At 42.6% G+C, this 22,930-nt stretch overlaps 1 protein-coding gene across 1 annotated transcript in view; it reads right to left on the reverse strand.

The window, feature by feature from the left end:
- Window positions 1-22,930, reverse strand: part of LOC147120361 (mitogen-activated protein kinase kinase kinase 20-like) — a 120,519-nt gene that overhangs the window by 21,156 nt on the left and 76,433 nt on the right. The window contains exons 16-17 of the mRNA XM_085986178.1: window positions 15,642-15,737; window positions 508-624 (exon numbers count right to left, since the gene is read on the reverse strand). Coding sequence (XP_085842304.1) covers window positions 508-624; window positions 15,642-15,737 — 213 coding nt within the window. The remainder of the gene's footprint in view (window positions 1-507; window positions 625-15,641; window positions 15,738-22,930) is intronic.

The following is a 22,930-nucleotide window of genomic DNA, read 5'->3' on the forward strand; positions in this document are numbered from 1 at the left end:
GTCAATTAGATACATTTAATGTTTTTTCTGGTGCTTATTGAGGGATAAATGTTAGCCAGCACATCAGGATAACTTCCTTGCTCTTCCTCAAACAGTGCCATGGGATCTTCTACTTCCACTTGAACAGGTAGAGGGAGTCTCAGATTATGTGCTGGAGTGGGGCTTGTACCCACAGCCTTCTGATACAGAGGCAAGAGTGCTACCACTGAAACAATCCGACACACTGTAGTGTAAAATAATATTTTGTGTGGCACAGTTAAACAGATGAATCCGTGCTCTGATACACTAACACTTGGGAGTTGTCACAACAAAAAGGAATAAATGGAAGCCGTAAATTGTTTGATTTTTATCTCCAGTAACAATTTACAAATTCTAATTCTTGCAAACTAGACTCTAATTTGATGACAGCATGACACTCATCTTAATACAGAAAAATACTAAAACACATTTGCTTAAATGTTCAACATCAAACTAATTTATACGAAGCGTCTACACAAACATCTTTACCTTGGTTATTTTAATTACATCTGTATCCTGCCTATTAGTGTTGAAAGTTATATCCTTGATGTAGGTCAATGCAACATCGTCACCATCCACTTCCACATACATTTTCCATTTAGAATCCTGACAAGAACAGAAACAAGTTGTTATAGGGTTTGCATGAGTATGTCATCCCATCAAAGAGGAGCTTTACATCCATTTTACTGTCAGATTTTGACATATACAAATGGCAATTGTATCTTCTTTCAAAAGCCCGATGACAAGCAACATTAGAACTGAAACCAGGTAACAGATCTTGGTGGGAGGGGGTTGGCGTGGCACTCAATTCAAAAACATCACTTGTCATACTTAAATGTGCAAACACTTTCAAACTGAAATAATTATTTTTGTTTATCATTAAGTTAACCTCCCAAATATTTCTAGATTTCAAAATTATTTTTGGTTTAACCAAATTTATGTTGTTATATTTTACAAACAGAAATGTAGTTAACTGAAGTAACATATTGTTCCTTTTATATTTTATAAAACTGTGATAGAATGGTTACACAGAAGTGCATGCATTCATTATTACAAGTCTCATACCTGTGGGCACATTGCATGGTAAATGTAATTTCATAATACTTTAAATTAAATATTTTTTATATAGATATAAGGATGCATAAGGAGTAATACTTAACTTGAAATTATTCACAAATTCTTTATTTATTGTAATAAATTTTGTACCAGTGGAAATCTACAAAACATTATTCACCATGGGAAAGCTGATTCAACAGCACAGCCTAGAGGCTGCTACTGACATACAAAGTGTGGATGTGTAAAAAAGAGACGACTCCAGGGATTAGCTCTTTACAGAACAAATATAAATTGAGTTAAATTGTCTAAGCTGAATATTTACCATTAATAAAACATTCTAATAATTTCAAAAATATTCATGTTAAATTGTCAAACTGCAATACATTTGCTTTAAACATGTTGAGAAACTATTTAAACGTGTCTAAACCCAGCAACATCAGTAATGTACAGTAATACATTCCATCTGACCAATAGAGCAGTGGAGTAGCTATTCCTGTACATCCTAATAGATTGGTGTTTATTCCCAAAAAAGTAAACAAAGCAAAACACTGTTTCCACAGTGATTCTGAAACATGCATCAGCCAAATCTATTTTAGAAATCAGCCTTTTTCTAGATGTTACAAAACTGAAATATTAGGAATATAATATTTCAGGCTCAGTCACAAACATATTTCCATATTTGACTTTGATTGTAGTAGCTGATACATTTATTTAAAATGTTTCCCTTGCAGTGCAGGCTATGGTGACTGGTGCTTGGATTTGGTTCCACTGGTGCCATTAATCTTCCACAATCTCGCCAAATTACTATCTTTCACATGTGAGCCCAGGCACTGAGTCTTGGTGGGTTATTTGGCTGTGAGGGCATTGTAACCTGGCCCAATCCTGTCCTCACCTGATGTCCACAGATGCACACCTTCCGGTAGGGAACAGTGGAAGTGACCAGGAGTGGAAACCCTGGCTGATTATTTTCCTCATGAAATCAGGGGACACTAAGGTCAACTGTAAGACCCTGATGCCACCGTGCGATCAACAAATCCGCATAGACCAGGGATCAAACTTTGACTCTCTCTGATCTCTAAGGTTCAGTACCGTATCATCAAGTCATGTATTTACTCACTAAGATGGACGATGAACAGATTTCTGATGCACACTTTCTCTATTTTCCTTACAAACGGTTATATAACTAGCCAGTAATATCCATTATTTCAGAGAGCTGACACAGGCACGACAGGTTGAATGGCTTCCCTCTGTGCTGTAAGATTATATGATTTATATCTTTCTCAATTATTTCAATGGCTAGCATAAACCATTACAGAGACTTAACAGCTGCAACTGCCTCCCATCTGGGAAAATCTTTCTCATATCTATATCAGGTTTGTTAAAAAAAACATGCAAATTCTTTCTTTTCTTGCACATCAAACATTTCTGTTTCTCTTTCCTACAAATCTAATGAGGTGTTCTAATTTTTTTTAAACTAATAATGAGCCAGAATTGATTTTCATCCATGTGACTGGACACATTCACAATGTGAGCACACATGGAGGTATTTTCACTGCACTTGCATGCTGAAGTTGCAAAATGCATTTGTGAACAGACGGGGCACAAATCTTTCCCTTTCAATGCTTATTCATGATGTACATAGGAATTGCATTATCTGTAAGAGAGGCGTGACAAGGTGACATGTCCTTTGTTAGCCTCAGATGATTTCTGTTTGTTCGCTGTTGGCAACAGTGTGTGCATTTGTGCAAGTGGAACTTGTGATCCCCTTCCCCCTCCCCAGAAAAGTTGTTTAAATCTGTCTGATGACTTTCAATCTTGGTGGGAATAGACATTCCACACAGGAGCAGGCTGAAGTGCAGTAGATTTTACATTGAAATAACAAACTATATGAAAGGAATGCCAACTTATAACAGAATACTTTTGGGCATCCAATTCTCCCAGTCACCCGTTCAACACTAACTACACCAAAATGCACACACCTCACTAACTGTAAAATTAGGTGCATAAATCACATCTTTGTGCAAATTTTTGTTACATGTAAACCTCACTTGCAATTTATCAGTGTAAACAATGTTCTTTCAGTAACTACGGCCCAAAAATTGCAATAATACACTGGATTTTATGCTACACAAGCAATGTCATTTATGAATTCATGAATCCTCTTTTCACCCTCCAGTGCATGATGTGAGTTTCATTATTTTCTGCATTGATACAAATCAGTCCCATTTGCCAAACCGTTACTTCCAACCTGCAGCAATACAAACATGGCCTCTTGTATAGAATTATGAAATCTTCACTTTGTGGACAACTAAATGGCACTAGCATGCCAGAGAACAATGAAAAGAGGGTTTGCATTTACTCACATGACCCCCTACACAGTGAATTCCTGATGTCAATCCTGCCATTGTGGGAAAGCACAAAAGTGGGAGAAGTCGTATTGGGACACCAGCCGATGTACAACCTGACAACTCCATTTGTGGTTCAAAATCCACTATGAAGTTAAATTCTGCCCCCCACCTCAGCAAGAACAATCATCCAAGCACCAGTGACCTCTTTCGCCACTGGGCTCACAGCCAATTCCTTCTTTAGAAACAAGGAAATATAGCAACAGGAGTTGGCCATTCAGCCCCTTGAGCCTGTTCTGCCATTCGATTAGATTATGGCTGATCTGTACCTCAACTCCATTTACCCACCTTTGTTCCATAGGTGGCATAGTGGTTAGCACTGTTGCCTCACAGCGCCAGGGACCCGGGTTCAAATCCGGCCTCGGGTGACTGTCTGTGTGGAGTTTGCACATTCTCCCCGTGTTTGCGTGGGTTTCCTCCGGGTGCTCCGGTTTCCTTCTACAGTCCAAAGATGTGCGGGTTAGGTTGATTGGCCATGATAAAAAAAAATTGGCCCTTAGTGTTAGGGGGGATTAAATACGTGGGGTTACGGGGATAGGGCTTGGGTGGGATGGCTGTCGGTGTAGGGACCGGGTGCTAGGGTTTGGATGATCAGCCATGATCTCGTTGAATGGCGGAGCAGGCTCGAAGGGCCGAATGGCCTACTCCTGCTCCTATCTTCTATGTTTCTATCCCTTAAACCCTTACCTAACAAAAATCCATCAATCTCAGTCTTGAAAATTTCAATTGACCCAGCATCAACAGTCTTTTGGGGGAGAATTCCAGATTTCCACTACCCTTTGTGTGAAAAAGTACTTTCTGATTTCACTCCTAAATGGCCTGGCTCTAATTTTAAGGTCTTCCCTCTTGTTCTGGATTCCCCCACAAGAGGAAATAGTTTCTCTGTATCTACCCTATCGAATCCTTGAATCATTTTAAATACCTTGATTAGATCATCCCCTCAATCTTCTAATCTTAAGGGAATAGAACCCAAGTTTGTGCAACCTGTCCCCAAAATTTAACCCTTCAAGCCCTGGTATAATTGTAGTGAATCTCTCCTGTACCCCCTCCAAAGCTAATGTATCGTTCCTGAGGACACCCACAGCCAATTTTATTTACTTCCTAACAATCAATCATGAAGCAGAAGCCTCTTCCCCATCTTCTTACTTGGGGAACAATGCGTGGTGTAGGGAAGGGAAACATACGTCAGGTAAAAAAAATGTTCAGTCGTCTCCACATTATTTGTAAATGATCTGCTAGATAGTTACCCACACCACTTTCTATATCCGAAGATTATTGTGAAAAAAAGCTGCGATTATACAGAAATATATTGAGATGCTTTTTAAAATAGCAAATGTCTGTGTACATATCTCCACCAAGACATGCTTGAAACAGTTCACAATTACCAATTAAACTTTTTAATAAAGATTTTCAGGAAGGGTTTCATTTAACATACTAAAGGACTAATGAAAGTTCTGAAATAAAACTTTAGAAACCGCCGGTATTAACTGACAGTATATGACAAACATCTAAGTGCAGCAACATTTCTAGTTTGCATCATTATCTTGGTCTGCAGATCAGCAAATGTCATTGTGCTTGGTTTTAAGTGGAAATGAGGCCTGAGATCAGACAAGTATCTGTTAATCTGTGTTACTCCATTCTGTTTACAATGTCATTGCCTACTGTTCTAACATCCCTTGGGACATTTGTAAATAAAAAAAAGAATCTACAGGAAGCTGCTCACATAGAACTACACAAGTGGACCTCACTAGCATGTAGGGGTTACAACTAGGTCTTGAACAGAGGATTTTTTTTAATCGCCTCAGGAGAAACAATGTCCCATAATGATGTACAGAACTATTACTGCACTAATGAAGAATCATACATAATTCAGCACCTTTCACTTGGCACCACTGTGATATACTCATTAGCACAGACACACAGTGGAAGTCAGATGGTGTCCATGCAATTGCAGGCATTATTTGTAGCGCAGCTGCTTTCATGACATTGCCAGTATATAAAAACATGACGCCAGTTTGTTTTATTTAGTGCTAAACCTTCTAGTTTGTAAAAACAAGCCTGACACCAACCTGACATGAGCAAGTGAAAATAATTAGCTCTCATTTTCTCAGCCTCCTATTTCCTCCTCCCTGCTGCGTTCTCTTCCCACTAAACCACCACATGTCATTGGAAATAGGAGGCAATTAGTGGGCTCATTTCAGCCCCACAACTGCAGCAAAAAGAAAGTATTTATGATGGCACAATGAACAGCTGAAAGATTAAATAACATTTGCCTTTTGAAAAGAAAATGACTTCTGACTAAATGGGGCATTTTTGATTATATTCAACCAGCCTCAGCGCAGCAGTTTTAAATGGGGCCTGCCTATGTGATATAGGATCCTTAGAGAACACAAAATGAGTCATTTACAGAAAAAAGCATGAAAATAAAATGCAACTTGAGGAAGTAATTTGGCGTTTCACTGTATATTGGAATAAACAAATGCACAGAAAAAGCTTTTTGTAAACTAAAACTGGCATTTATAAAGCTATTGAAGAAATATAATCACATTATTGTAACTGCTAAGATTAAAATGAAATTTAAAATCAAGATTTCTCCCATGTAGTGCCAAAAGGACAGCATTCTGCCCATTAACTTTTAATTGTGATTTCTGTTGTATTAGCAACAACAATGCAAGCATAACGTAAACAGGAGGCAGAAAAATAGGATTGTTTATTGAAAATATACTTAACAGTTTTAGAATCATAAGCAATGCTTACTATCTCAGAAAATCAAATTATTTACAAAAACCCAAATAGTAAGCTCTACTGAATATAAAGTCACTATCCTAGAAAAAGTATGAAATTAGGCTCTTTACAATAATCCACCTGTCTTAAAATTTGCAATAATATTTTGTTTGATGGTGGGTAAAGATTTCAAGAGCGGTTTGAATTCATTTCTAAGTAGCCAGGAATTGACAAAACAAAATATTTCTCAAACCTGCACAAGTTGAGCAATGTCACTCAAATAGGCTGCAAGGACAGAAGGTATGAGAAAATTAAAATGCCATATTGGTGAATATAAGAAATAGGAGCAGAAGCCACAGCCTCAAGATAAAGGGTAGGCTATTCAGGACTGAGATGAGAAGAAATTTCTTCACACAGAGGGTGGTGAATCTTTGGAATTCTCTACCCCAGAGGGCTGTGGAGGCTCAGTCATTGGGTATATTCAAAACAGAAGTCGATAGGTTTCTGACTAGTAAAGGCATCAAGGGATATGGCGATAAGGCCGGTGAATGGAGTTGAGGCAGAAGATCAGCCATGGTCTCATTGAATGGCGGAGCAGGCTCGAAGGGCCGAATGGCCTACTCCTGCTCCTATTTCTTATGTTCTTATGAGTAGGCCTTTCGGCCCTTCGAGCCTGCTCCGCTGTTGAATATTATGACTGATCTTCTACCTCAATGCCACCTTCCCGCACTATCCCCATTTCCCTTGGTTCCCTGAATATCCAACAATCTATCGATCTCTGTCAAGTACGACTGAGCATCCACAGCTCTCTGGGGTAGAAAATTATAAAAATTCACAACCCTTTGAATGAAGAAATTTCTCCTCATCTTAGTCCTAAATGGCCGACCCCATATTCTGAGACTGTGACCCCTAGTTCTAGACTCCCCAGCCAGAGGAAACATCCTTCCAGCATCTACCCTGTCAAGAATTTTATATGTTTCAATGAGGTCACCTCTCATTCTTCTCTAGGGAATATAGGCCGAGTCTACTCAATCTCTTCTCATAGGACAATCCCCCCATCCCAGGAATCAATCGAGTGAACCTTCGTTGCACTCCCTCTAAGGCAAGTATATCCTTCCTTCGGTAAAGAGACCAAAACTGTACACAATACTCCAGGTGTGGTCTCACCAAAGCCCAATATAATTGCAGTAAGACTTCTTTACTCTTATACTCCAATCCTTTTGTAATAAAGGCTAACACACCATTTGCTTTCCTAATTGCTTGTTGTATCAGGTCCCTCTGAATACCAGCATTTCCCAATCTCCCACCATTTAAAAAAATTCCACTTTTCTATTTTTCCTACCAAAGTGGATAACTTCACATTTCTCCACTTTATATTCCATCTGTCATGTCCTTGACCACTCACTTAACCTGTCTATATCCCTTTGCAGCCTCTTTGCGTCCTCCTCACAGCTTATTTTCCCACCTAGCTATGTATCGTCACCAAACTTGGATACAGTACACTCGGTCCCCTCATCTAAGTCTTTGATATATATTGTAAATAGCTGAGGCCCAAGCACTGATCCTTGCAACCCCATTAGTTACAGTCTGCCAACCCGAAAAAGACCTGTTTATTCCTACTCTTTGTTTTCTGTCCATTTACCAATCCTCAATCCATGCTAATACATTACCCCAATCCCATGAGCCCTAATTTTGTGAAGGATACTTCTTGAATACTGGATTTGGAATAAAATAAATACTTGCATTTATATAGCGCCTTTCATGACCTCAGGACATCCCAAAGCGCTTTACAGCCAATGAAGTACTTTTGAAGTGTAGTCACTATTGTAATGTAGGAAACGCGGCAGTCAATTTGCGCACAGCAAGCTCCCACAAACAGCAACGTGATAATGACCAAATAATCTGTTTTTGTGATGTTGATTGAGCGATAAATATTGGCCATGACACCGGGGATAACTCCCTATCTCTTCTTCAAAATAGTGCCATGGGATCTTTTACATCCACCCGAGAGAGCAGACGGGGCCTCGGTTTAAAGTCTCATCCAAAAGTCGGCACCTCCAACAGTGCAGCACTCCCTCAGTACTGGAGTGTCAGCCTAGATTTTTGTGCTCAAGTCTCTGGAGTGGGTCTTGAACCCACAACCTTCTGACTCAGAGGCGAGAATGCTACCAACTGAGCCACGGCTGCCACTTCTGATACTTCTGGAAGAGGTAGGGGGTAGCTCTCCACTGCATCAAGCCTATAGTAGACTTTGATGTAGGAGTGCTTAAAAGTGTCACTGGGTATAATAAAATATGAAAAATGTTTAATTCCCCAGTGCTAACTAGCTTAATTTCAATGTGCATAAAATACACAAATGCCAGTAAAACTATTATATATTTATAAAACTGAGGGTACATTTTAAAGTTTGAACTTTGCATCATAATTGCAGCTCCTTTGAATCCTATCAAATAACATAAATGTGAATTAAAACACATGTAGCAAATCTTCTACATAACACCATCTTTGTGAAGCATGAAGCACATCCTGCACCAAACCACAGAATTAGCAACGTCCACCAAACTACAGACTGTGGAACCTCCACCAAACCACAGAACTAACAACCTCCACCAAACCACAGGTAGAACTGGGTGCTGAGACAGAGCACCAATAATACACCAGTGGCACATTGCTTGGTATTTGGCAGTGTTGGGGGAGCAGGGGGCTCGCATTGCTGGCATGCACGAGCATCACTAGATCATCAAAAAAATGTTAATAAAGGTGGGACCTCTCTGCCCCACATTTCCCAATGGTTTGAACCAGTAATACAAGGTCTTTGCTGTGCAGTATAAACTGGTGAGAAAAGTGAATTCCTGGTCTACTTAAAGCTATGTGTCTATTGGTTTTGCAAATGATTGAGAACTTGTGTTTTTGGTCTTCTTGGTCTCCTTTAGGTGCAATTATTTTACATAGAATATAGAGCTCAGAAACGAGCCATTCAACCCAAGTGGTCTATGCCAGTGTTTATGCTCCACACGAGCCTCTTCCCACCCATCTTCATCTAACCCAATCAGCATAACCCTTTATTCCTTTCTCCTTCAACTGTTTATCTAGCTTCCCTTAAATGCATCTATGCTATACACCTCACCTACTCCTTGTGGTAGCGAGTTCCACATTCTAACCACTCTCTGGGTAAATTAGTTTCTCCTGAATTCCCTATCGGATTTATTAGTGACTATCTTATATTTATGGCTCCTAGTTTTGGTATCCTCCACAAGTGAAAACATCTTCTCTACATCTACCCCATCAATCCCTTTCATAACCTTAAAGACTGCTATCACGTCACCCCTCAGCGTTCTCTTTTCCACAGAAAAGAGCCCCAGCCTATTCAGCCTTAACTGATAGGTACCTCTCAGTTTTGGTATAATTCTAGTAAATCTTTTTGCACCTTCTCCAGTGCCTCGCTATACTTTCTACAATATGGAGACCAGAACTGTTCTCAATACTCCAAGTGTGGTTTAACCAAGGTTCAATACAAGATTAACATAACTTCTCTGCTTTCCAATTCTATCCCTCTAGAAATGAACCCCAGTGATTTTTTTAATTTTTTATGGCCGTATTAATCTGCGTCACTACTTTTTAGTGATTTGTGTACCTGTACCCCCAGATCCCTCTGCTCCTCTACCCCATTTAGACACTTATTTTCAAAGCAGTATGTGGCCTCCTTATTCTTCCTACCAAAATGTACCATACTTCTTTTGCCCATTACACGCCCATTCTGCAAGTTTATTAATGTCTTCCTGTACTTTGTTGCAATCCTCCTCTGCATTAACAATCCCCCCCCAATCGGGTGTTGCCTAATTCCAGAGTCCAAATTGTTAATGTAAATTCTGAACAGCAGTGGTCCCAGTACCGATCCTTGTGTGGAACACCACTTCCCATCTTTTACCAGTCTGAGTAACTACCTTTAACCCCTACTCTCTGTTTTCTGTGTTGTAGCCAGCTTGCTATCCGTTCTGCTACTTGTCCCTTGACTCCACATGTTCTGACCTTAGTCATGAGCAATGTTCCCTCTAAGCTAAAGGTCCCGTGCAGGCCGCTCACCGGCTTTTACACTGTAAATACCACGCAGGCGCAGAAATTTAAAGGGACCGCGTATTAAAAGAAACAGGCCGTGCAGAACAAAGCGCTTACAGGGAACACTGGTCATGAGTCTACTATGCGGTACCTTAGCAAAGGCCTTTTGGAAATCTAAATATATTACGTCTACTGCATTACCTTTACCTACCCTTTCATTTACTTCTTCAAAAAATTCAATAATGTTGATCAAGCATGATCTTCCCTTTTGAAATTCGTTCTGACTACTCTTTATTATATTTTCAGTTTCTAGATGTTTTTCTATTACATCTTTGAGTAAGGATCCCATTATTTTTCCTATCACTGACGTTAAGCTAATTGGTCTATAGTTCCCTGGACTTGTTCTAACTCCCTTTTTAAATATAGAAATCACATTAGCTGCCTGCCAGCCCTCTGGCACTATTCCCTTTTCTAATGAATTTTTATATGTATGTAATAGTGCCTCGGCTATCGCTTCCCTAACTGCTTTTAATATGCATGGATCTTTCCAGGGATTTTATCCTCTTGAAGTTTGATTAGTTTATCAATTACCTCTCCCCTTTCGATCTTAAATGTCTTAATATCTTCTTTGATTTCTTCTTCTAATGTCATTTCCACCATGTTAGTCTCCCTGGTAAATACTGAGGCAAAGTAACTATTTAACATTTCTGCCATTTCGCTGCCATTACCGGTGAGTTTATCATTTGTATTCCTTAGTGCCCCTATCCCTATCCTGTTTATCGTTTGTTATTTGTGTGTCTGTAGAATACTTTAGTATTTCTTTTTATATTCCTTGATAATTTAATTTTGTAGTTTCTCTTTGCCTTCCTAATTCTTTGTTTGACTTCTTTCCTAACCTTTTTGTATTCCCTTTTGTCATCCTCTCCTTTGTTGTCTATGTACTCAGTGTATGCCTTTTTATTTAGTTTCAATTTTGCCCTTATTTCTTTATTCATCCATGGTGTGTCATTACTGGCTCATTTGTTCTTGCTTTTTAGTGGGATATATTTTTCCTGGACTCTCTTCATCACCGTTTTAAATGTTTCCCACTGCTGTTCTATTTTTTTATTTGCCTGTAAATTTTTCCAGTTTATTTTCCCTTGGTGTACTTTTTTGGATTTAGTTTAATTTTGCCTTAACTTTTTTTACTTTTTCTCTTTTTATCACCTACCATTTGGGGGCTTTCACTGTGATTTGCAACAGTCCCTGCTGCTAGGATGGGTATTTCTTTTGGAATTTTTGGAACGGGCAGCACGGTGGCATAGTGGTTAGCACTGTCGCCTCACAGCGCCAGGGACCCGGGTTCGAATCCGGCCTCGGGTGACTGTCTGTGTGGAGTTTGCACATTCTCCCCGTGTTTGCGTGGGTTTCCTCCGGGTGCTCCGGTTTCCTCCCACAGTCCAAAGATGTGCGGGTTAGGTTGATTGGCTATGATAAATTGACCCTTAGTGTTAGGGGGATTAAATACGTGGGGTTACGGGGATCGGGTGGGATATGTGTTGGTGTAGGGGTTACAGGGATCGGGTGGGATATGTGTCGGTGCAGGCTCGATGGGCCGAAATGGCCTCTATCTGCACTGTGGGGTTTCTGTGATTCTGTGATTCTGTGAATTGCTCTTGTCCTCAGGTGCTTCCTGGTTAAGCGTGGGGTGCGAAGGTACACCTCCTCTGACATACCCAAGTAGCTCTGGTGGTGTCTTTGGACTTGCCTACTTAGGTAACAGCCAGTCTGTGCAACCTATCTCAAGTTGGCGGAGTACAGCTAGACTACATATGCCGACACAACCGAGACAAGACAGACAGCTAAAGGATAAGACATTCCAGAGGAATAATCAGCAGAAGGTCTGCCTATACTTGAGATAGGTTGCACAGACTGGCTGTTACCTGTGTAGGCAAGTCCAAAGACACCACCAGAGCTACTTGGGCATGTCAGAGGAGGTTTGCCTTCACACCCCACGCTTAACGAGGAAGTGCGCTTCTCTAGGTTGTAATTCTGCCTTTGAGATGTATCATCTTGTTATATAAGCAAAAAAGTAGCCTCAACTAGCTGGAAATTGAAGAAGCACATGCACAATGACAGATATGTACACAACTTACATTTATATAGCGCCTTTAACGTAGTAAAACATCGCAAGGCGCGTCACAGGAGCGTTATTAAAAAATGTTTTTTAACATCGAGCCATTTAAGGAGATGTTAGCGCAGATGACCAAAAGCTTGGTCGAAGAGGCTGGTTTTAAGCAGCGTCTTAAAGGAGGAAAGAGAACTGGAGAGGTGGAGAGATTTAGGGAGGGAATTCCAGAGCTTAGGACCTAGGCAGCTGAAGGCATGAAAGCCAATGGTGGAGCAAGTATAATTAGAGATCTTCAAAAGGCCAGAACAAGTGGAGCGAGAGGTCTAGGGGGATTAAAGGGGCTGGAGGAGATTACAGAGATAAAGAGGGAGAAGGCCATAGAGGGATTTGAAAACAAGGATGAAAATTTTAAAATCGAGGCGTTGCTTAACTGGGAGCCAATGGAGGTCAGCGAGCACAGGGGTGATGGGTGAACGGGACTTGGTGCAAGTTGGGACACGGGTGGTAGAGTTTTGGATGACCTCAATTTTATGGAGGGTAGGGAGGCCGGTCAGAAGTGCATTGGAATAGTCAAGTCTAGAGGTGATAAAGGCATGGATTAAGATTTTGGCAGCAGATAAGGGCGGAGACAGGTGATATTACGAAGGTGGAAATGGGCAGTCTTAGTGATAGAACGGATATGAGGTAGAACGGATATGAGGTAGGAAGCTCAATTCATGATCAAATATGACACACCAAGATTGTGAGCAGACTTGGTCAGGCTTAGATAGTTGCCGGGGGGAGAGATCGAATCAGTGGAAAGGGAACGGAGTTTGTGACGTGAACCAAAGACAATGGCTTCAGTCTTCCCGATACTTAATTGGAGGAAACTTCTATGCATCTGGTGCTGGATGTCGGACAAGCAGTCTGATAGTATAGAGACGGTAGCGGATTCGAGAGAGGTGGAGGAGAGGTAGAGCTTGGCATCATCAACATACATTTAAACACTCACGTTGTGTCGCCGGATGATGTCACCGAGGGATAGCATGTAGATGAGAAATAGGAGGGGGACACCAGAGGTGACAGTGCAGGATGGGGAAGAGAAGCCATTGCAGGTGATTCTATGGTTGTGGCTGGAAAGATAGGAATGAAACCAGGTAAGAGCAGTCCCATCCAGCTGGACGATGAAGAGGTGTTGGAGCAGAATTTTGTGGTCAACCGTGTCAAACGCTACAGACAGGTCCAGAAGGACGAGAAGGGATAGTTTACTTTTGTCGCAGTCAATTCGGATGTCATTTGTGACCTTCGTAAGAACCATTTCAGTATTGTAGCGGGGGCGGAAGCCTGATTGGAGGGATTCAAGCATGCAGTTCCGGGAAAGGTGGGCACAGATTTGGGAGGCAACACGTTCAAGAAATTTGGAGTGGAAATGGAGGTTGGAGATGGGGCGATAACTTGCAAGGACGGAGGGGTCAGGGTTGGTTTTTTGAGGAGGGGTTGATGACGGCAGATTTGAAGGAAAGGGGGCCAATACCTGAGGAAAGAAAACTGTTAACAATATCCGTTAACATGGGTGCCAGGAAGGGAAGTTGGGTGGTCAGCAATTTAGTGGGAATAGGGTCAAGAGAGCAGGAGGTCAGTCTGATTGACAAGATGAGCTTTGAGAGGGCAAGAGGGGAGATAGGAGTGAAATTAGAGATATATGAAAATTTAGGGTTAGGATGGGGGGGGGGGAAATGGAGAGGAAGTAAGTTCCTGTGGGCTAGGGGAAGGGAGGGAAGTATCAGCGGCAGTTGAACAGATGTGGTCGAGCTTTATACCCAAGAAGTCCATGAGCTCCTCACATTTATTGTTGGAGATGAGGGAGGAGGAGACGGGGAGGGTGGTTTGAGAAAAGTTAGTGGTGGAAAAGAGAAGCCTGGTGTTACTTTTGCCATCCTGGATGACCCTAGAATAGTGGGTGGTTTTAGTGATAGAGAGCAGGACCCGGTAGTGCTTTATATGATCTAGACAAATCTGGTGACGGATGATTAGACAGTTGTCCGCCAAAGACATTCAAGTCTGCGTCCCTTGGATTTAAGGGAGCCGAGATGAGGGGTTTACCAGGGGGCATGACTTGGGTGAGAGAGTGTAATGATTTTAGTGGGGACAAGGGCATCAAAGGTGGTGGAGAGGGTGTGATTTAGTAAGTCAGTAGCTGGGTATCAGTACGTAATTGCGCATCATGCAGCTAGGTACTTTTACAAAAGATTTGAGGTATTATGGGCTTGGATGCTGGGAGTGTGGCAACGTTTTCAATTATATATGGCATCTTGAAGACATGTCGTACTAAGGTATGAATATCCATGCAATGTGTAAGTGCTTTAAAGTTGTATGAGGGCTTGGCATGGATAAGTAACTATGGAACAGGCTGGCAGATAATACTTTGTGGCATGGAATCTTGGGCTGGCTATGACATACATGGGTAATTCTTCCTTGCCAGATTCCTTTAAGTTTGCTGTTATCCTTTGTATCTGTTGTCAGATCCTACAGGTAGTGTACACAGCATTCAGTCTGGTTACCGCCTTCTGCCAGGAATGATGCACCGTTGACCTGAGGTTCCAAATGGGGCAACACTCCTTGCTCCCACCTCATGCAGCTGCAAGTTTACTTGGCCATCCAAGCAGTGGTCGGGTGCTGTAAAACTCCATTATTTGCCCAAAGAATCTGCTTTGTGCCTCCACATTGGGTTTCCTTTCACATCATTTATACCTTACACTTCTCGCCTGTGCCAGTCTTAGCTAAGGCTGATAAACATCTAAAGTCAATTTTGAAGAAATAAATGCAGAGACGATATTCATCCCTATATGCAGCCACTTACCTTTAAGTGCAGACACCCTTTTAATTTGGACTTGCCGGACAGATTTTCCATTTCCCACATTAGGCTTGTTTCCAAGGCCAAAAGTGCAAAAGCAACTACGAATAATTGTTCAAATCAACTGACAGTGGAAAATTGGGGGTAGTCAGCTTGCTGTGCTGCTGGCTAGTTTTGCTCCAGCAATGCAGCACAGAAGAATCAATTGCACCAATGGCAGAAAATCTCCCCTAACAAGGCTGTTGTGGTAAGGTTTTTGAATGGGGAAATCCAGCAACTACTAACTTTTTGCTGGGAGTAAAGTCTCTGCAGTAGATTCTCAATGAATGGAACTATTAAGGTCAAAACCCCAACAAATGTTTCTAGAACTGACACATTATGCACAGCTAATATACATGCCAATGCACAGCAGCATAAAAGGCATTCGGAAACGATTTACCTGAGATCCTTTCCCTGGTTTTAAATGATAACCGAAAAGCAGATCCAGATTCACTATTTTTTTTTCTCCGATATCTTCTTCCTCAGAATCATCTCCCTTCAAAGAAAATATTCATTACTTTACATTTGGCTTGTCTAACAAAGTATTTCTAACTATAGCACAGCAGAGGGTATATATTACTCTAGTGTAAAGCAGTACTGGTAAAGAAATCTACAAAGAACAACACCTGAAGCGCTGAAACTATTAGAGAAAGTGAGGCAGGAATCTTGTTTCTGTTTTAAAGAAAGCGAGGCGAAGAGGCAAGTAGCAAGTGCCCCCAGGGCTGAAAAAAGGAGGGAAGATAAGTCAGAAAGTAGTGAATAGGTGGTGTAAATCATTGGTTTTAAAATCTTGAAGGCGGTAGGGGGAAGAAAGGACTGAGAGAGGTTAGAGGTCTATAGTTCTGAAGTCCTAGGGAAGAACGAGTTGGAGCAGGAGACTGTAACTATTGAATCTTGCTAAATATTTTAATTTTGAAAACTTAAAATTTCAAGAAGTTCAACTGACAGACTTGTATATTAATTTGGCTGATTCAGGTGTCTGTATTGGAAAATAACCCTTCCAAATTCTAAATCGACTCAGCCCCACATCAGACCTTGGTCTAAGACTTGGATCAATTCAGTGTCTTGGTCAGTAAATAAGTTACACACCCAAGACCTGTACACCCCAAAAACTCTCAACCCCTGTACCACAGCTGCCTCTTTTTGTTGGCTGTTGCACAAAGACTAGCTGAAGAAATGTCAAATAAAAAAATAAGGTGAATAAATTGTTCATTAATTAAGTTTACTCCTTTGCAAATTTTGCATCAAATTTTTAACTCGATTTTGTTCCAAGTTTTTCCAGCTGGTCTCTATACAAGAAATAAGGTACTAATGTGCAGGATGAACAGTGGCAAGCTTTTGTTCTTTCACCTACCAGCATATAAAACATGTTCTGGTATTCTTGGGGCAGTTTCATGAACTGGCAGGAAAACTGACATTGGATGCATTTAATTAATTTACCATTCAAATAATAAATATGGCATAACATATTAAACAGCAATCTATTAACACATCTGGTAAGCCGAGTCTTTGGAGACCACAAACACCTCTGAGAATAACAGCTCTTGAGAATGAACAAGATTTATTTTGCTTTGCATCTCTCAATTGCTGAGCTCTAATTTGCACTTAACATCTTAATGCCACTTCTCTGTTTATAATAGTCTTGTTTTTTGTCAATAGATTCTCTAGGGGTAATTTTCCAACTTAATGCCCTCACCTGATGGGAGTGTACATCAGAAATCTGAGCAATACACTGCCCATGATTTTCTAATCATTTAAAATGACCCCCCCCCCGCCCCCGTGAACCGAGAGGTACTGAGGCCAAGTGTAACAAGCCAATTGCCATTCCACCTGAAGTCAACTTCTCAGTATAGTTTGGGGATCAAATCTGAACCTTTCTGGTCTCCACAGTCCAGTTACTGAATGGATAAACCTGCTGAGTCAGGGGCAGCTGACAATTATCAAACATTGAAGTCTTTGTCTAGGAATGAGTGAAGTACATTGCAGTACGAGTGCACTACATCATCATGAGACTGGCTTTAACTTTAAACCCATGAAAGGATTCGCAATTTTCATGTCTCCCCCGAGGATTTACTTTTGGTTTATTAAAGAAACCCTGGTTGGACTGAGTTTAAAATCCAGGGTACAACAAGATGGCTGTGGTCAGCCTCATGGCCAAAGCCTGTAAGTTTCAGTTTGGACTGACAGCTTGTATTCTGATGACTGTGAGAAGGAACTTTCCAGAACTTGAATGCAGACAGGCCTTCTGCATTTATGCATTAGAAGCAAACCCAGTGGCATTCGGGCCTCTGATTAAAAGCCATCAAGGTTGTTTGCACAAACAATCAAGAGCAGACAGGGCCTATTGAATATGTAGTGGGACAAGCTCAGCTGCATTCAGGCCTTCGTTTAGAGAACGTCAACATTGTTTACCTAAATACTTCAAAACAATCAACGGGGCATTCAGGCTGGAATGGCCCCATCACGAAACCAGTTGGACAAAGGGGAACACTGATGAGATCAGTAAAACCGATTACCGGCCATCCAGGTCGATGGACCCAGATTGGTACCTTTTGTATGAGTTTCAATACGTCCAGATTAGACAAAAGAAATGAGCTGATCTGGCGGGAGATAAGGGCTACTGGGAAGGGTATAACTAGTCCCTCGGGAGGCCATCTCTCTCTCTCTCTCCCGCCCCGCCTCCGGTGCCCTGCCTTACCATCAACCCAGCAAGAGGATCGTCGACAAAGAGCCTGTCCAGGGAAGTAGAATACCCGCAGTTACGTTTAAATTACTGGGGTATCTCTGCTTTGGGCGGTGAAAACCTAAGACATCGGCAGGCAACAGGGCACGGAGCAGGCGTTTCAACATCCTAGACTGGTGAGCATCAATTTTCTGGCCCATCACAAAATAATCTAGATAGGTGTAAAGGGTGGGAGTTAAGGGGAATTGCTAAAGTGTAATTTTAGTCATTTTCCCTCGATGTGTCTGTTTCTCCTCCCCCGTTAACTGTAATTGTGCTGCATCCATAGTGATTTTCTCTGTATAGTAATTGTTTCTCTATTTTAATAAACATTGGTTTTCTTTGCACCGAACCACTGGTCTCGTTTGTCTATATCGCTACTCGTAAATAAGTCCGGTGGTCAGAACCAAAGGGGAAGCGATTCGAACCGCACGGGGCTGGAGCAGCTCAGACACACGACTGACTGACCAGACACAAACCCCAAACCAAAACCCCCTACACCCATTGTATCTCATCCTTTCAGGTTCTCAACTCTAACACCGTAGTAATGGGGACTGCTGATTTAATCCTCATTTGACTGTGACCCCAATCTGATCTGAGCTGCTGTGGAGAGGTACTGAGCAGAAACTAGGCAAGTCCTCACAGGAAGGAAAGGAAATCTGAGGGCATAATATCTCCAAGCTTCACTATCACCATTTGGTATCTGACGCAGAGCATCACTGGCCACCCAACTCTGCCACAGTCATTTCAAGGCCCAGCTGATAGTGGTAGTGCCCAGTGGTAACAAGGTACTTGGAAAATCATAATATGATTAGACAGAGTCAACATGGTTTTATGAAAGAGAAATCGTGTTTGACAAATTTATTAGGGTTTTTTGAGGATGTAACTAGCAGGATAAAGGGGAACTTGTGGATGTAGTATATTTGGATTTTCAAAAGGCATTCGATAAGGTGCCACATAAAAGGCTGTTATGCAAGATAAAGGCTCATGGGGTTGGGGGTAATGTATTAGCATGGATAGAGGATTGGTTAATGGACAGAAAACAGAGAATAGGGATAAATGAGTCATTTTCAGATTGGCAGGCTATAACTAGGGTGCCACAAGGAGCAGTGCTTGGGCCTCAGTTATTTACAATCTATATTAATGACTTAGATGAAGGGACCGAGCGCAATGTATCCAAGTTTGCTGACGATACAAAGCTAGGTGGGAAAGTAAGCTGTGAGGAGGACACAGAGAGCCTGCAAAAGGATATAGACAGGTTAAGTAAGTGAGCAATAAGGTGGCAGATGGAGTATAATGTGGGGAAATTTGAGGTTATTCACTTTGGTACGAAGAATAGGAAAACAGAATATTTTTTAAATGGTGAGAAACTATTAAATGTTGGTGTTCAGAGAGATTTAGGTGTCCTAGAGAGAGTTAGCATACAGGTACAGCAAGCAATTAGGAAGGCAAATGGTATGTTGGCCTTTATTGCTAGAGCGTTGGAGTATAAGAGTAAGGAAGTCTTGCTACAATTGTACAGGGCTCTGGTGAGACCTCACCTGGAGTACTGTGCACAGTTTTGGTCTCCTTATCTAAGGAAGGATATACTTGCCTTAGAGGCGGTACAATGAAGGTTCACTAGATTGATTCCTGGGATAAGAGGGTTGTCCTATGAGGAGAGATTGAGTAGAATGGGCCTATACTCTCTGGAGTTTAGAAGAATGAAAGGTAATCTCATTGTAACATATAAGATTCTGAGGGGGATTGACAGGATAGATGCTGATTGTTTCCCCTGGCTGGAGAGTCTAGAACTAGGGGCATAGTGTCAAGATAAGGGGAGGGCCTTTTAAGACTGAGGTGAAAGGAATTTCTTCACTCAGAGGGCTGTGGATGCTCAATTGTTGAGTATATTCAAGGCTGAGATAGGTAGATTTTTGGACTCTAGAGGAATCAAGGGATATGGGGATCGGGCAGGGAAAGTGGAGTTGAGGTCGAAGCTCAGCCATGATCTTACTGAATGGCGGAGCAGGTTCGAGGAGCCGTATGGCCTACTCCTGCTCCTAATTCTTACGTTCTTATGACCAAGGATTGCACACCAAATATAAAACACACCAAACTTAAAGGCCTGGATTTTGCGGTGGATATGGCGGCGTACTCTCAGAGTACACCGTCATACCACCTTTGAAATCCACCGCAAGTTCGGGATTTCCGCATGCACTTGCACATGTGCTAAATCCCAAACATGCGGTTTGTCAATGTACGTGTTGACAGGCCATCTGCTCCACCACCGAAAACCTAATCACTGGCACAGAGTTGGGCTATTTGCCCACCAACTGCCCAGCAATTACATACGGAAATTTTATGGCTGGTGGAAACAGGTGCAGGGCCTGTTTCCACAGCATAAGGGGATGCCCGAAATGGAAAAAAATGCCTTTTTTCCTAATTAAATGACGTCCAGGATCATTAAAAGTTTTAATGAGAAGCAATCATAGCGTATGTTAAAGCTGCAGGTTTTTTAAAATAACATTTACATTTCATAACTTTCTGCACAGTGCACAGTATTTAGAATAACAACAGAAAGTGCTGGAAAAACTCAGCAGGCCAGGCAACATCCGTGGAGAGAGAAACAGAGTTAACGTTTCAGGTCGAAACCCTTCGTCAGGACTGAAAAAACACAGGAAATGAAAGATTAAAAGGCCAGTTTGGGGGCTGGGAAATGGGGATGAAAGAACAAAAGAGAAGTGATGAGACATTAACAGGTATTCAAAACGAGACGAGACCTTGAAGAAGTTCTGCTCTTCTGTTCGACGGGATCTCCGTTTGGCTCTTCAACCTTGTTCATCTTCATTGCTTTCAGTTTCCCTTCTCGTGTTTGATCAGGTATCTGCCAAGACTCGGTTTCACAGCCACATCATTTTCCTCAGCAACTGTCTCTGGTTCCGACTCATTCCACGTGGATTCCAACTGAACTTCCACCCTTCGTGTTTTGGATCCATCCAGGATTACAAATATCTCCAAGATATTCATCTTTCCTCGAACTACTGCTCTCTGCATCTTGAGATCCACGCTCAACGCCATGCGGCGCCTCATGAACACTCTCGACCTCTCTCTTCAGCAGCACCGACGCACTCTATCTCAAAGCTGTCCGGATCCACAGTTCCATTTCATCCTTCGACTCATCCGACGCTTCAACAAAAAACTTTTTTCCCTCCTTTCCGATGCTAAGGATCGCAAGCTTCATCAACTCTTGAACACCAACGCCCCTCCGGAACCTTCTTCCCCTTCACTTTCCCCTGACCCCCCTTCTCCCAATCTCACCCCCTGCCGCGTTTTCACTATCCCCTCTGACCTTCCCCTCTCTGACCCTGAACGGTCAGTCCTCAGCAAAGGCCTGAGCTTCATCCCCTTACGCCCCCACCTCAATGAATTTTGAGCTCGGCACGATGTTGAGCTCTTTTTTCGCCACCTTCGTCTCCGTGCCCACTTCTCTGGCCAGGAGTCTTCCCCCCGCACGGCTGACCCTTTCGCCCGCTTTCAGAATTCTCGTTCTACCTGGACCCTTCCCCTGGCCTCTTACCCTCTCTAGATCTTTTCATTGCTAACTGCTGCCGTGACATCGGCCGTCTCCATTTCACTGCTCCCCTCACTCACTCCAACCTACCTCCCTCTGAACTTGCAGCACTCCATTCTCTCAGATCCAACCCCGACATTGTCATTAAACCTGCTGACAAGGGTGGTGCTGTTGTTGTTTGGCGAACCGACCTCTAGCTAGCGGAAGCTGAATGCCAACTCTCTGACACCTCCTCCTACCTCCACCTGGACCATGACCCCACTACCGAACATCAAACCACCGTTTCCAAGACTGTCACTGACCTCTTCTCCTCTGGGGATCTTTCCCCCCGCGGCCACCAACCTCATAGTTCCCCAACCCCGCACAGCCGGCTTCTACCTCCTTCCCAAGATCCACAAACAGGACTGCCCTGGTAGACCCATTGTTTCAACCTGTTCTTGCCCCACGGAACTTATCTCATCCTATCTCGACTCTATCTTTTCTCACCTTGTCCAGTCTCTTCCCACCTACATCCGCGACTCTTCTGACGCCCTCCGCCACTTTAACAGTTTCCTGGCCCCAACCGCATCCTTTTCACCATGGACGTACAATCCCTCTACACCTCAATCCCCCACCAGGATGGCCTGAGGGTGCTCCGCTTCTTCCTTGAACAGAAGCCCAACCAGTCCCCATCCACCACCACCCTCCTCCGCCTGGCTGAACTTGTTCTCACATTGAACAACTTCTCCTTTGATTCCACTCATTTCCTCCAAATCAAAGGTGTTGCTATGGGTACCCGCATGGGTCCTAGCTATGCCTGCCTTTTCATGGGCTATGTGGAACACACTTTTTTTTTCACACAGAAACCCCACAGTGCAGATAGAGGCCATTTCGGCCCATCGAGCCTGCACCGACACATATCCCACCCTATCCCTGTAACCCCACGTATTTAATCCCCCTAACACTAAGGGTCAATTTATCATAGCCAATCAACCTAACCCGCACATCTTTGGACTGTGGGAGGAAACCGGAGCACCCGGAGAAAACCCACGCAAACACGGGGAGAATGTGCAAACTCCACACAGACAGTCGCCCGAGTCCTACTCGGGTCCCCTCCCTCACCTCTTTTTCCGGTACATTGATGACTGTGTCGGTGCCGTTTCCTGCTCTCGCCCTGAACTAGACAATTTCATTCACTTTGCCTCCAATTTCCACCCTTCCCTCACCTTCACATGGCCCATCTCCGACTCGTCCCTTCCCTTCCTCGACTTCTCCGTCACCATCTCTGGGGATAGGTTATTGACCAACATTCACTACAAGCCCTTAGACTCCCACAGCTACCTGGACTACACTTCCTCCCACCCCGCCTCCTGTAAGGACTCTATTCCATTCTCCCAGTTTCTCCGTCTCCGCCACCTTGCACACCAGTGCTTCC

This window comes from Somniosus microcephalus, chromosome 4 (assembly GCF_052327205.1).
Source record: "Somniosus microcephalus isolate GS21.2 chromosome 4, FLI_Smic_1.0, whole genome shotgun sequence".
Lineage (NCBI taxonomy): Eukaryota > Metazoa > Chordata > Chondrichthyes > Squaliformes > Somniosidae > Somniosus > Somniosus microcephalus.